Source organism: Amblyomma americanum, chromosome 7 (genome assembly GCF_052857255.1).
Source record: "Amblyomma americanum isolate KBUSLIRL-KWMA chromosome 7, ASM5285725v1, whole genome shotgun sequence".
NCBI classification, from domain to species: domain Eukaryota; kingdom Metazoa; phylum Arthropoda; class Arachnida; order Ixodida; family Ixodidae; genus Amblyomma; species Amblyomma americanum.
In genome coordinates, this window is record NC_135503.1 from 33175302 (window position 1) to 33189129 (window position 13828).

At 46.1% G+C, this 13828-nt stretch overlaps 1 protein-coding gene across 2 annotated transcripts in view; it reads right to left on the bottom strand.

Moving 5' to 3' along the window:
- LOC144098817 (uncharacterized) overlaps positions 1–13828 on the bottom strand; it is a 67101-nt gene that overhangs the window by 40970 nt on the left and 12303 nt on the right. For both annotated transcript variants that reach the window (XM_077631706.1, XM_077631705.1), the window contains exons 5-10: positions 13544–13665; positions 10577–10724; positions 9264–9387; positions 7199–7339; positions 6017–6179; positions 2056–4092 (exon numbers count right to left, since the gene is read on the bottom strand). In XM_077631706.1, the coding sequence (XP_077487832.1) occupies positions 2056–4092; positions 6017–6179; positions 7199–7339; positions 9264–9387; positions 10577–10724; positions 13544–13665 (2735 nt within the window). The remainder of the gene's footprint in view (positions 1–2055; positions 4093–6016; positions 6180–7198; positions 7340–9263; positions 9388–10576; positions 10725–13543; positions 13666–13828) is intronic.

Below are 13828 nucleotides of genomic sequence, written 5' to 3' on the forward strand. Positions count from 1 at the left end.
GATCGATCGGATCGATTCCGCAAAGCCGCTCTCAGATACATAGAGAGTAGCCATAAGTGTTTAGTGCTAGGTCGTAGGATGTTTACAGAGAGGCGCAAAGTCTTTCGATGCAAAAAGTATCCAGTGTTTCTGGTGGCGTGTTTTTGTTTTACTTGATTTACAGTGCTTTTATCTAGGGCAAACAAGCTGGTTTTGTTACTGTAATATAAAACACAAAAACTTGACAAAACGTGTCTCTAGTTATTAACCCAATTCGCAGTATATTTACTCTTTGTCCAATCATCAAGCTAGCACAACGTGATGTCATATCCGCTGCTAAAAACCGCCACTGTATGGTGATACAGTCAGCGCCACGAATTTGATTTTGCGAGCTAATTAAAATATTAAAAACCACAGTATACGCGGTATGACCGATGCTAATAGCATCACTATAACTCATTCTATGCAACCAACAGGCAAAACAATGCGTAGAAAATGTGTTTCGGGGCCCCTTTAAGATGGGGGAGGCTGCCACACATTGCCATGAAGCCGACATCCCACCCCCAAAGAAAAAATTGGCAGATAACCAGCACCCCCACTTTTTAAATGCATTTTTTCAAATTTTGGTGCGGGTTATACGCGACTAAATACAGTATCCCCCATTGAAACTTCAATTATTAATGCCAAGTACAGCTGACTGAACAATTTGAACTCGAAGGAGAGAGATTTGGTTTGAATTATGGGGAGTTCAAATCTATGGGGACCTTTTACTATTACACACTTGATTACGGCTACAGCACTTCCTTTTTAATAGCACAAACGTGCCTGGACATGGTGCTCGGTTGCAACGAAGAACACATGGTATACTGACACGAAATGTACCTTACATGGCAAAAACTATTACAAGAAAAATGAAATAAAAAGTACAACCTGTTCACACATAAAATTGCACTCTTGATGCATACTTAATGATGGCTAAAACTACTCTCTGCACCTAGCCCCAGTGACCAAACACTAAAACCTTACATTTTGCATCTGATGGCATTGTGCTTGATGGCTATGTTCTGCTTCTATGTGGTAAGGTCAAACCCCGCTGCAGCGTCTGAGTAAACACAGGCTTGGTCGGCGCTGCCAGATCTCCATTGCTTAAGTCATCGTCATGCGAAGAGGTCTCACCGTCCAACAGCGAATACGATCTGAATTGGGAGTTGCTATCATTTTCCTGAAATAAACCTTTGGTTTCTGCATCTACCAAAAGCATTAAGCTGCTTTTGAGCATCCATGCTGCAACCTAGATGTTTCATGCCACTAAATTGGAAAGAATCAGGACTAGACTTTTTATTGCAAAAGCATTATATGGCTCACTTTTAAGGTCATGTCCGCAAAAAATGTGTCTGCAGAAAACGGCATCATAGGACGTCATGAGTCACATGACAGATGATTCCAAAGAGTTCAGGCATTGTGAAAAGTAAGCTAGATGCCGGTTAATGTACCCAACCCCACCCACTAATCCATGAAAGCGGAGATGAAATCCCAGTAATGGCATCACTGGCTGACCTCAATGAGGTAGCAACTTTCCTGACTGCATTCACACCAAAATTTTGATCAAGCATTTGTTGTACAGCATTACGGGTGGTGTCATAGCATTGCTCTTCGCATATAGCTTACATGTTTTAGTCAAGCTGGAGGCTAGCTTGCGACAGGGGTTCGGACCAGTGACGTATGCACCTTCAGTTGCATGCTTTAAGGCACTGTTGAGGTATCCACCGAGATGTAGAAATGGGAGAGCTACTGCTCCCTTTCCTTTCCTCAAAAGACATGCTTTCCCATTTCTCCACCAAAAGCAGACTAAGTGCTCTCAGAATTTTTTAGGTTTAGTTCATGTTAGTTCAGATGGGCAGTAGCAGTGAGACGAATCAGTGCTTCCTGGGTGCACAAAAAAAGAGGACAAGTAGCATTTTAGATGCCCGCCCCAGGGCAAACTCACCAGAACCACATATTAATGTGTTGACAAGCATATTCTGCCAGATGAAAGCAATAACAGAAACGAGCACTGCAACAAGAAAGCACACCTACCGCATTTCGCTCCACCAAATCATGTTCCAAGGCCTCCCTCTCGGCACTCTCTTCATCCCGCTGGCAGGACAAGACTTGCAGCTTACTGAGCAGCTCTTTCTCCCTCGATGCTGCCACCTCACACTTCTGCCTGAGGGCCTCGCACTCTTGCTCAAACAGTGAGCACTGGTTCATAGCAGCAGCAACCTGCTGTCGCAAAATCTCCGACTCCTTTTGCTTTTCGCAGTGGTCCTCTATTGCTCTCTTCAGCCCGTCAATCTCTGCATTTTTCAGGCAAAGTTCTCCTTGAACACGAGCCACCTCATGCTGGAGAAGCCTGTCTATTTCCTCTTGCAAGGCTTGGACTTGGGCGCCTCTGGCCGAGAGTTGGCTATCGAGTGCGGCGCGTGTCTCCTGCAGTTCTTCTATCCTCCTCTTGCTCGCAGCCACCTCCTCTTCCAGGGCCACCTGTGCAAATACCAGCAATTTCTTTTCTTCGAGAAGCACCTCATTCGAAGTACGCTGCTCGGCAAGCTCTGCACTCATGGCCTCGACCTCACCAGCAACCTTCCGCTGCAGCTCAGCCTGCTCGTTCAGCTCCTTCTTCAGGCTGCTGATGTCGCTCATGGCCAGAGACAACTTCTCTTCAAGAGCTTGCTTCTCCCTGCACATTTCCCCAGCTAGACGAGATCCGTTCTTTTCAGCAATTGCAAGTCTGCCCTGAAGGTTCTCCATCACTGCTTCTTTTTCCTGAACAAGGCTGCGCAAAGTAAGGACGTCTGTGTCCTTCGATTCTACAAGCTCAAGGCACTTCTCATGCTCTTGCTGCAGTGCTGCATACCTTTCCTCCATGCGTACTAGCTCCAACTCTAAGGCACTCTTGGAAGATTCCATCTCAAGGATACTCAGACTCTGCTGCTCCAGCAACTTGGAGAGTTCTTTTTCTGCAGATATATCTTGCTTCAAGGCCGTGATTTCGGCTTCTTTCTCTTGGGCGAGCTGCCGCTGCTCGGCCTCAGCCTGTTGGAGGTTCTGTACTTTTTGGACAGCGTCATCAAGCTCCTTCTTCACCCCTTCGAGAAGCACTTCTCGTTCCTTGAGGGCTAATTCATGCCCCTTCAGTGCTTCATCACTCTTCAGGAGCCGATCTCTAACTGACCCGAGCTCAATGTCAACTTTCTCGGCGTCTCTTTGCAGCGTGTCAGCCTTGCTTTCGAAATCTTTCAGGGTCATTTCTTTCTCCGACAGGCTTTTCAGCAGGTTCATCTTCTCATTTTCCCTCTCAGACAGCAAGCCTTCAAGTTCTCGAACTCGTGTCTCACTCTTGGCAAGCTGTGCTTTGCATTCTTGAAGTGCACTCTCCAGGCCAGGCACCTTTTCACATTCGACTACCCGACCAGCCAGTTCGTCCTGAAGTTCTTGTTTTTCTTGCTCACTGTTTCGCAACGAGGCTTTCATCTTTTCCACATGCTGTGCAGCTTCCTCATAATCTTTTTGCAGTTTCTCCGCCCTGGAGACAAGGTCTTTACCATCAGCAATTTCCTTTTCGAGAAGAGCAACACGTGCTTTTTCATCCGACAGCTCTAACGATAAAGCTGCGACCTCACTCGAAAGCTGCTTCACGGTCTCTTCAAGGGCCTGCTTTGATTTTGCGAGCATGGATACCTCTGCTTCTTTTTCACGCAATGCTTTGGCAAGGACATGGCTCTCCGCTGCCGCCTTCTGCAGGTCTTGAACATTACACTCCAGAGCCAACACTTTCTCAATTGCTTCCCTTTCGCGTCGATCACAGCCTTCCAATTTGGACTCGAGCTTCTGAATCTTCACGTTGCAATCTGTCACGTATTTCTGTGATCTGTCGAGTTCTGTCCGCAGCCGTTCTGTAGCTCCACTACTCTGGCCAATTGACTGCTGCAGCTCGTCCATCTTTTCCTTTGCCTTCTGCAACTGAGACTCAAGGTCTTGGCAGCGAGTAGATTCGCGTTTCAGCTCGGCGCAGCTCTGAGAGCGTTCCTTCTCCAGGCACTGCTTCTGGTTCTCCACAGCAAGCAGCTGAGTCTACATCGAGGGAAAAGACACGTCGATGGCATAAAGTGAGGCACACAAGACACACAGAAGTGAGAATGTAACATTGCAAAACAGCTGCATAACATTCATTTCAGCTGATGTCAATGAAATCCATAATGGCTTTTGTTACAAGCAACTCTCTCAGGTGATCACTGTAACGAGTGTCCCAAATGGTAGTTTTGAACAAAACTTGAATGTAGGCTATGCAGTGAGGGTCAGGCACATATTTTTTGACCAGCTTGTTGCAAAAAGCTTCATCTGGGAGTGTGCTAGCCAGTGAACGCAGAAAATAATATTTTTCAGAACAATCAGCTTGGTAACATAATTGACATACTCATACAGACAACTTTTTCAGCATTTCTAGCATCATGTGCATATTAGAAAAAAAAAATGTGATTCTATGATCCTCTGAGCATTCATTTGATAAATTGTTTTGACGTTAAAATTTGCAGCCACTGACATACTTTACATGTAAGTTTAACATGCCTGTAGAAAAAAAAAAGTTTCGCATAGCGAATCTAATTTGCTTTTTTGAGGCTTCCACAGATTACAGTAAAACCTCAATGATACATTCTCGGTCCATACGATTTCCCGGTTCATACACTGAAAATCGCGGACATTAAAAGTGTCCCATAGAGCTACTATATATTTCTCCCAGTTAATATGTTCCCGGAAAACACGATTTCCCGGCTACTACATTTAAAATTTCAACAAATTGTGGTCGTATAATATGCGTATTGACCAAACGCACTTGTGCAAACATACAAGTGGGCCGAACGAGAGGGCACGCAACGTTTTTTTTCCAGTAGTCACCTGCCGTAATGGCTTCTCTGTAGTGCCTCGATGCTACAAGGTGAAGCACCAACATCATTATCATCTCCACCAAGAACAAAAATAAAAACTGCGCGCTAGCGTTTACGATGGCCATTTCTGCGGGGACGCGGTATGAAGAGAAGAAACGCTGAAGAGAAGAAACGCTGAGGTTTCTTCATGGCGCATAAGAGACAAGAGGCGAACTTTCTACAAACTACACCGATGCAGATGGGGGTTTCTGAAGATGCTCTCCAACTTTGCTATTCACATTTGCTGTCTAAAGTCACCATTTACGTATTTAGAAAAATTATCTTAATTGCTAATTAATTAATTGCAAAAGAAAAAATTGCCTATGATGTGCATGCCAGTTGGTAGGCGTATGTATGTGGTTTCCCTGGCCTACCTGAAATATCTTACTCTTGGATAAAGTTAGCCTGGACACCCTGTATATGAATGAGCAGGGTCTGGGAAGCACAGCTTAAAAAGCAAAAACACTGCGACAATCAGCCGTTGCGGTGGCTTTCCCACAGTACTTGGGTGGAAAGGGGCGAAGCATCCGAAAATGACAAGGAAGAGATTTTGGTTACTTTCATCACTGCCGCCAACGGACCGGTTCTGTTACGAATTTAAAGACAGCGCGAACGTGGACTGAATTCAGCGAGCACTGGAATATGATCTGTTCAGCTCTTGTGCCAAGAAATGCCCATCGAAATTTTTATGAAGTGAAATTGTCAATAAATGTCTTCAAACTTCATTTAACAGTTACATTTTTCAAAATCAGGCGGTTTGGATTATATGTTTTCCCGGATAATACATTTCTTCCCACAATTAAAAAAACGTATCAATGAGGTTTTACTATAGAAGAACTTTTTGTTGGGCTAGATGGTGCATTTTGTAGCAAAAGAATTGTAGTGCAACCAAGACGAACACAAGAAAGCAGCCCACAGGAGTAGTGCTAAGTCCTGTGTGCCACTTTCTGTATATTCTTTACTGTATTATCTGGCTGAATATTTTTTTTTTGTCGACAGAAATGGCAAGCAGCACTTCAATGTGCTGACGTTGCTTCGTAAGCTCTGCAAAAATGTTGTGACACTGCACTGACCTTCGTGTTGGCCAATCGGTTTTGCAGCTGCGCCAGGTCCTGTGAGCGTTGTTCCAGATCCTGTGCCGATTTCCGGAGCTCAGCCTCAAGCCGACGAGCTTCTCGGTTGGCGGTGTCACTCGCTGCTTCCAATTCCCGAATCTTGACTTCCATGTTAGCGTTTCTGCAAGAACACGAGACAGTTCAGTGACTGTACACATTGGCGGTTTCCCATCACCATGATGCATGGGGAATCAACACAGGAGCTCCGAAAAATTTTAAAAATTCCCAACTTGAGTGACAGCGCCGCTGAAATAGAATGCTAAGTTCGCTCTCAAAATGCTGAATTCACTCAATAAAACCAGTGGCTTTGTTGAAGCTTTTTCCGGTGGCAGGAGAAACCTTTACTACTGAGAAATTTGAATCTGAAGTTTAACTTATTCTCACCACTCTGATAACTCTGGACTGACGTAAGTTCAAAAAATAACGTCAATGCCAGCCGAGCGTTGCAGGCATCTTTTATCAGCCATCCCATCATTTGCACCAGCTTTCCTATGAATCTTTGAAAGAACTCCATCCTGCACTTAAGTAACCTAAGGCCCGCAGACCGTGCAATGCTTATGAGAGCTGAGCAAGCTGGACTAACTGGATACAAAGAATAGGCGGCTGTCTATGAGTCAATGTTGGCAGCAAGCAAAGCTTCCGGTGCTTTCTTGCGTGATAAAAATGCCCTAGCATTTTTGCAAAAGAAAAACTTATTTAAACATACAGACGTGTAACCTTCATGCACACTTGTCAGCCTCAGAAATGCATTATTTTTTTTATGTTATCATCGCACTTGTACTTGTGAGATTGGCCTGTGATGGCGATACCTCCATTTTACTTCTTTCTACCTTACCGGAGCTTTGCTTTATGCAAGAGTGGCATTTGGTAATTAGGAGACGATATTCTATCAATACAAGTCAACTTCAACTTCTCCGCAGTGTCCCTTTAATGATGTGTCAGCTGGATGCAGCCGCAGGCACAGGTTACAAGAACGAACTGGTGAGAAACAGCAAGTATTGGCCGTTGCTTTAGAGTTACTCTGAAAAATTCTAGAAACTGGTTATTTTGGCAAACAAGAAAAAAAAAAACGAGCAGATTTCTTTGTTCCCCCCCACCATGTTCTGAGCGAAGTCACGAGGCGAACTTGAAAACATTTACTTGGCTTCCAGGGCCTTTGTGCCCTGCTCCTGGCTTTTGAGGGCACGGTTCAGGTCAGCCAGCTGGATGGACGACTGCCTTTCCTGCTGCTCCAGGTTGGACACCTGCTTCCGCAAGTCGGCCACAAGACTTTCCTGGCTCCTAAGAGAAGAGGAAGGCCAGCTTGTTTCACGGACCCTGTTCACTGCTCATGTCGTTCAAAACAAACAATGCAAAAGGAACAACAAGATAAGGAAAGCTGCCTTGCATCGCGGTCCAAATAATCGAAGAGCCCAAAAAATCCGTGAACTTCAACAAAATAATCTTTCTGCAAAAAGCCAGCTTTAAAAATTGCGGACTTTGCTGCTCCTTACTTTCAGCTTGCAAGAGATAGTACCGAATTACTCGCGTAACGAACCCATAATGAACCCCCCTCACTTTTGTCCGCCAGAAATTACTTTTTTTTTTTTGTTTTCCACCCTAGGGAGTTACTCAGTTTTCGCTCAGACCTTGGTAGCGCGCCAAGATGCTGCCGGACACCGACTTTACAGCTTGTTTGTTATCTTTTGAGGAAAGCTCCAGCCAGAAGGGTGGGAGGAAGTGAGGGAGGGAGGGGGGAGTGGACCTTGGCAGTGCACCTGGGCAAGGTGCCCACCGATAACATCATTTGTTTTTTTTTTATATTTTGAGGAGACCTCCCGCAGGGGGGTGAAAGGAAAGAGGGGGGGAGGGGCACGCTCTGCGAACTTGGCAGAGCGCCAAGACGTTCTGCGCTCTAAGCTAAAGCTTAAACATTCTCATTAGACACTGGTCACTGTCCTGTTTTTAACCTCCCAGTAAAAAACGCGCACCTGACCTTCAGGGCCTGTGTTCAGCACATTCTGTTATTTCGCGGCTATTGGCCACGGCCCCTGGCTAGCACAAAATTGGCCGACTGCGGATCACGTCAAATTGAACGATGCTAAACACTAGCGGCACTAACGCGTCTGACCGTGTGTGTTTGTTGATGAGGGAAGGACGGACAGAGATAAGCGAAATCTGGATCCTTCCAAAAAAAAACCTGTAGAAAACTTTTTCCCTGCGTAATGAACCCTGCCCGCCAAACTGACCCTCCCCACCAAACTGAACCCACTTTTCTTTCCAGAAAAGTGGGTTCATTACGCGAGTAAATACGGTATTATACTGTCGGACTGGTCATGCTTTCGTCATGTCTGCACCACCTCGTGTCACCATACCAGACAGTGCAACGCGGCCGTGAGATCATGCTACAAACGAATGCACGTACCACGCAAAGCAAAAAGCTAGTTTCCATGGGCAATGAGGCTCGTGAAAACTGAGAGGGGTAGACCACAGAATGACGCAAACAGAAGCGAGCGCTGTCAACACTGGGCAGCACTGACTTTCAGGGGTAGGCGGACGTGGGAGGTTTCGGTTGCGACATACTGTGAAAGCAGCGCCAATCACATTTCTACTACACACAAAGTCTGTAGTACAGCTGTCACTGTAGAACAGGGGTCCTGAAGCTGGGTTCCCCAGAACCTTCTTCAGGGTTACTTTGCGTACGTCAATCTCTGCATGCCTTAACCCCCACCTTTCCTTTACAAACTTTATTTTCTGATTAACCACACAGTAGTTGTTCACTGGAGACTGTTTCACTGAGCAGCCAGTCGTAATCGATAGAATTTACGCATTTCACGATGTGCCACGTTTCAGCATGCTTCTTTCTGCATGCATGTCAGGAAGGAAGAGACAGAAGCCAAGACACGTGAGGTTCCTCAGCTGCTCTTGAAAGCTGAAAGGGTTCCCCGAGGCTTAAGAGATTGAGAATCCCTGCTTTAGAAGGTTAGCTTGTGAAGACAGTGCGCTCCCAGCTAGCCCTCCTTCCCACATGGTTGTCGTAATAAGACAATCGATTACGTCACCAGGGACATCAAATGCATCAAAATTACAACTAATCTCAGCAAAGGCGACTATTCTCAAGAAAAAAAAAGAAAGAGAGAGCAAAAAGGAGCAACAACATACAAAGTTCCGTTGAGTGCGATCTGCCGCACATTTACTTCAATGTCAAATGCAGAGGGACACTCACGACAGCTTCGCCTCGCTGCGTTCCAGCTGGGCCTTGGTGGCATCGAGGAACTTTGTGGCAGCAGTCAGCTCTTGCTGGAGACGAGCTTGGGTGGTGTTCAGCTCCTTCCGCAGCTGGTCGCTCTCTGGAAGTTTCAAAAATATGTCTCGGAAGCTGACCAGTCGGCATTCGCGTCTACTTATCTGCTAGTCAGTCCCTGAGCAAATCTAATGGGCTAACACTACTATTTCTCAAATTAACTGAATAAACAAAACATACTCAGACCTAAGCACATTTTAGTTCTCAGCATTATTAAAAATTCATTTCTCAAGTCTGGGCAATCCCATAGACATACCAAACTTTTGCAGCTTTAAGTCCAACAGCTCTTTTTTTTTTTATGACCTTTCTCCACGCCCTGTGCTACAGGCCTCTACGTCTTCAAAAATATGCAAAAACTGTTTAGAAGGCACATTTACAAAAATACATACCTGGCAGAGTACAAATTTAAACCAAAATGTCAAGTCTCATGGTGAAGCATAAAAAATGGATGAGGTTCTAGGCAGCTGGGAGCAAGGAGTGGAGACAAACCAGCTAACTTGGAAGGGTGTTCAGAGCTAGAAAACTGCTCTAATATTCTTGAAAGGCAAGTATGTGGGAGCACAGTGAGCAGTCTTTGATTTTCAATAAAACTTTGGCTGCAGACCTGATGCATTCTTTAAAAATGCAATAAAATAGATGTAAACTGACATGTATGTGCAGTCTGACCAGGATATTGACAATCGAAAAGAAGACACATGCACACAGCACACATGCCTTTAGACACATGCAGCTGGTGTTCTGCAATCTGAAAGGCCCCAAAAAAGCCCTGCACTGTTCGAGTCAGCAAACACAGTGTGTAGATCATCTTAGCTCAAGCTTAGTTTTCCATGCGTTCAAGGAAAATGTCAAGCTAGCTCTTTCACGGCAGTGGCATGCGCCTCCCTGCCTAAAAACATCAAAGGCCTGCCATGACACCACGGCATCATGCAAGAGACACCTCAAGAGGAACAAGCGGTACCATCAAAGCACACCAAACCACCTACAACTGGCACACATCAGCCAAAATAATAATAACAATAATAAAAGAGCACAGTAGAACACCCGAAGTGGCTATGTATGAACACAATAATGCTACAAAATGTCCACAGGTAAAATGCAAACTTCTGCGCACAGTCCTGTGCATAGTGCCAGCGTCATGAGTCAGTGTGCACAGAGTACTCCTGTTGCCACCTGCTACACTGCACAACCAGTTTGTTGCATGTTCTGCGCCAGAATACACCTGCCGCAACACTGACCCTGCATTTGCAGCCGCAGTTCTTCCTTGAGCTCGGCTTCCTTGTCGCGGCACCGTTGCTCCAGAGCCTTGCGCGCAGCTTCACTGTTGTGTGTCTGGCACTCCATCTGCTTGTTCAGCTTCTGAGCACGCTGCTCCAGTTCCTGCACCTGTCAGCCAATGGCGAGGAGGGGAAAAAGACGAGATAATCCACACCAAGTATGCAAACGCGCAGTGGGCCGTGTACACGAACAGTTGAGTAGCGAGACAAAACACAGACATACATCTGTGCCAAGGTCCGCTATTCTACTGAGAAGAGTGCGCCATTCTTTCATGTTGCCACTGTCCTTATCTGCATCTGCGAGTGGCCTAGTGCAGCCAGGTGATCGGTCGCACTGCTAAAGATGATTCTAGCGCGAAAGCACTAAGCTCGGGTTAGTTCGGAGGAGCGCTGCACAAGCTACAGCCAATGGGAAGACGCTCGGTAAGTTTGGAGGAGCGTCGCGCCAGCTGTAGCCAATGGGAGGGTGACCTTGGTCAAACCTAGCATAGCAAGACCCCATGCAGAACTAAAATAAATATTGCTGCAACTAGGTTTAGGACACACGGTGGCGCAAATAGATCAGCTTTACTGGCCACTGCATGAGAGCACTATGCTATCGCAGCAGCTGATCACTCCTAGTCTTAATAAACTGCAACATACTCAAGCGCTGTGCATTGCACATCATCACCTTCATCAACTTCATCTGCAGTGTTAAACTGCAACATATTCTAGCGCTGTGCATTGCACATCGTCACCTTCATCCACTTCCACCTGCGCGCAAACAGATCAGATCAACCTTGCACACAAGTCTAATATAGTCACCGGACTTGCTGATGACCCAGCAAAGCAAAACCTTGAGCCAACCAGACCAAACGCACACTTTGGCACGTCTACATGGTTTAACTACGTTAAAACCCTACCAGTTTTTTTCTTGGTTTGGAAAGGATATGCACGAGACACAGCTGCACCATAGCCGAATTCATGACCAATCACACAGAAGAGGTTACACAAATGAGTGGGACAACATTCTACATAAAAAAACTCACAGGACAGTTACACGTGTGTACTGCGAAGGTTTTAGCGTTAGCTGTGGTGCGGAAGTAAAAAATTTTTGTGATATTCTGGCCTAAACTAGGAGGTTCTCCTCCGGTGTTCGAGTGCATGTACTGTGACACACGCTACCTCATGCCCCATGTCTCTTCTTCACAGCTTCGCCGGCTTTCTTACAACACATACCCTGTCGGCAGCCGGCCACAGCAGTGTCCTGGCACGCTGCCAAGTTTGCAAAGTGAGCCATTGCCGCTGGCGCTCTCGTCAAAATGCTGTTACTGGCACCATGCTGTTACTGGCGCAGCATCCTGGCACATTGCCATGGCCTGCGCCACAGACGGCATCAACGCCGATGGTATTGGAACTGAGGCACGAGCTAAGAAGAGCTATATTGTCGTTGGCACGTCTCCTTTTCTTCTGTACTATGTGAGCGCAGGCACGGCGGTACGTTTATATTTCCCATGCATTGGCAAAATAAATCCAGTTGTGAGTGCAGCGATTGTCCGGGCCATGAGTGTCTTCCTTCCATTGAGTTAGTCTTTTTTTCGCGCTGCAGTTATGTCGAAGCTAAAGCACTGAAAACATTCTATTTGAAGAAGCGATTTTCTGGTGGTGAAGAGACCACAATCACATGGTGCAGCTAAGGCAGGACGGGCAGAAACCACCAATGGGTGCAGACAGTTCAAGAGGGAAACTCCTGCACAGCCAATACATGGCAAAACAACGGCAAAGCTTTGCAATTTTGCAAGTGTACCAACAAGTTTTGGCCCCTTCAGCGACGCTCTCACGCAATGATGGGCATGGAGGTTTTAGAAGGAAGCCGGCAGCAAACGGAGGATGTCACTACCTTCGTTATAAAAGAACGGTATATCCCTGTCACACGGGCATTTCGAGGGCCCTCGAACCGATAGTCTATCGACTCAAAGGCGATCGAGTCAATAGCCTATCGAGTCAACGGAGCAGCACGGAACTCCATCGAGATTTCGAGGGCCTTCGAGCGCTGCCCAAGGTTGCTAGCGTTGCTTCGAGCGGCGCCAAGCGCACTTTCGTACACGACACATTCACGGTACAAAAACATGAACAAACATTATTCGCATAAAATTTAATGCAAGCAGGCTGTAAAATTATTCTAAAATTATATTAGGCTGGTTTTAAGTGCATTAAGCGCATTAATTTTGCGTTGCAGTCTTTGCGTTGCTTGCGTACTTAACGTTGACAACATGGCAGCACCGTGCTGCCCGCTTCACAGCGATAACAGCTTCGTCGCTAATGCCTCAAAGCAATATCGTGTTCTAAGCTGATGTATTCGCCTTCGATTTGCCCATTCTTACCCTCGCGTAAAGTTTCAAGAGACAAATAGCTCTTGTTTTTCAGATATAGCGATTTCCCAGGTCTTAAGCCTGACGAAGCTGCGCTCCAACGCAGTTGGACTGGCTTGGTTTTGGCTCGTCTTGTATTAGTGTGGCTACAGCAGTGTATGCATATGTCCGTCGCGTACGTGCAATTAAAAGGGTTTTGAACGACTTTCGCGTATGCGTGTATTTCAGCATTTAGTATACATTTATCAAATATTTTAGTTATTTTTGCAAAATCCAAAGTAGCGATTGAGGCGCCACACATCCGTGGCGTAAGACACGAGAACCATTTCAATGGCCATTGAGATTTGCCGTGTAGCAGCGACGAGTTCGATGGCGATTGAGAATCTCGAAGACCCTCGACTCGAGGGTGATTGAAACTGGTCGTGTGACAGGGGTATTAGTCAGGGCCATTCAGAGCAAGAGTCAACCATTCGCCGAACATATATTTCATCTCAAGCAACAAACCATGCAGTTTGCATAGCATGTGATATATATAATAACATTTTTTTTTTTCGATTATTAGGAAAGGACCACCCACCTGACCCCGCAGCTGAACATTGTCGTTCCTGAGGCGGTCCATCTCGTGGCTGCTGCGGTCCAGAGAGTGTGCCCTCACGGGGGTGCTCGGCACAGATGCTGGCTGGTTGCCATCCTGCCTCTCTGTAAATGTGCCAGCGCAACAACACACAGCAGTCAAACAACCTACAGAACTAGCCTTTCTTACGGTGGTCACAAGAGACTTTTGAAATCGCCACAGGCATTCCACTGCTCTATTCTAGGTGTTACAACTATGCATCAAAATGACACCAGGTCGTCTTGTCAC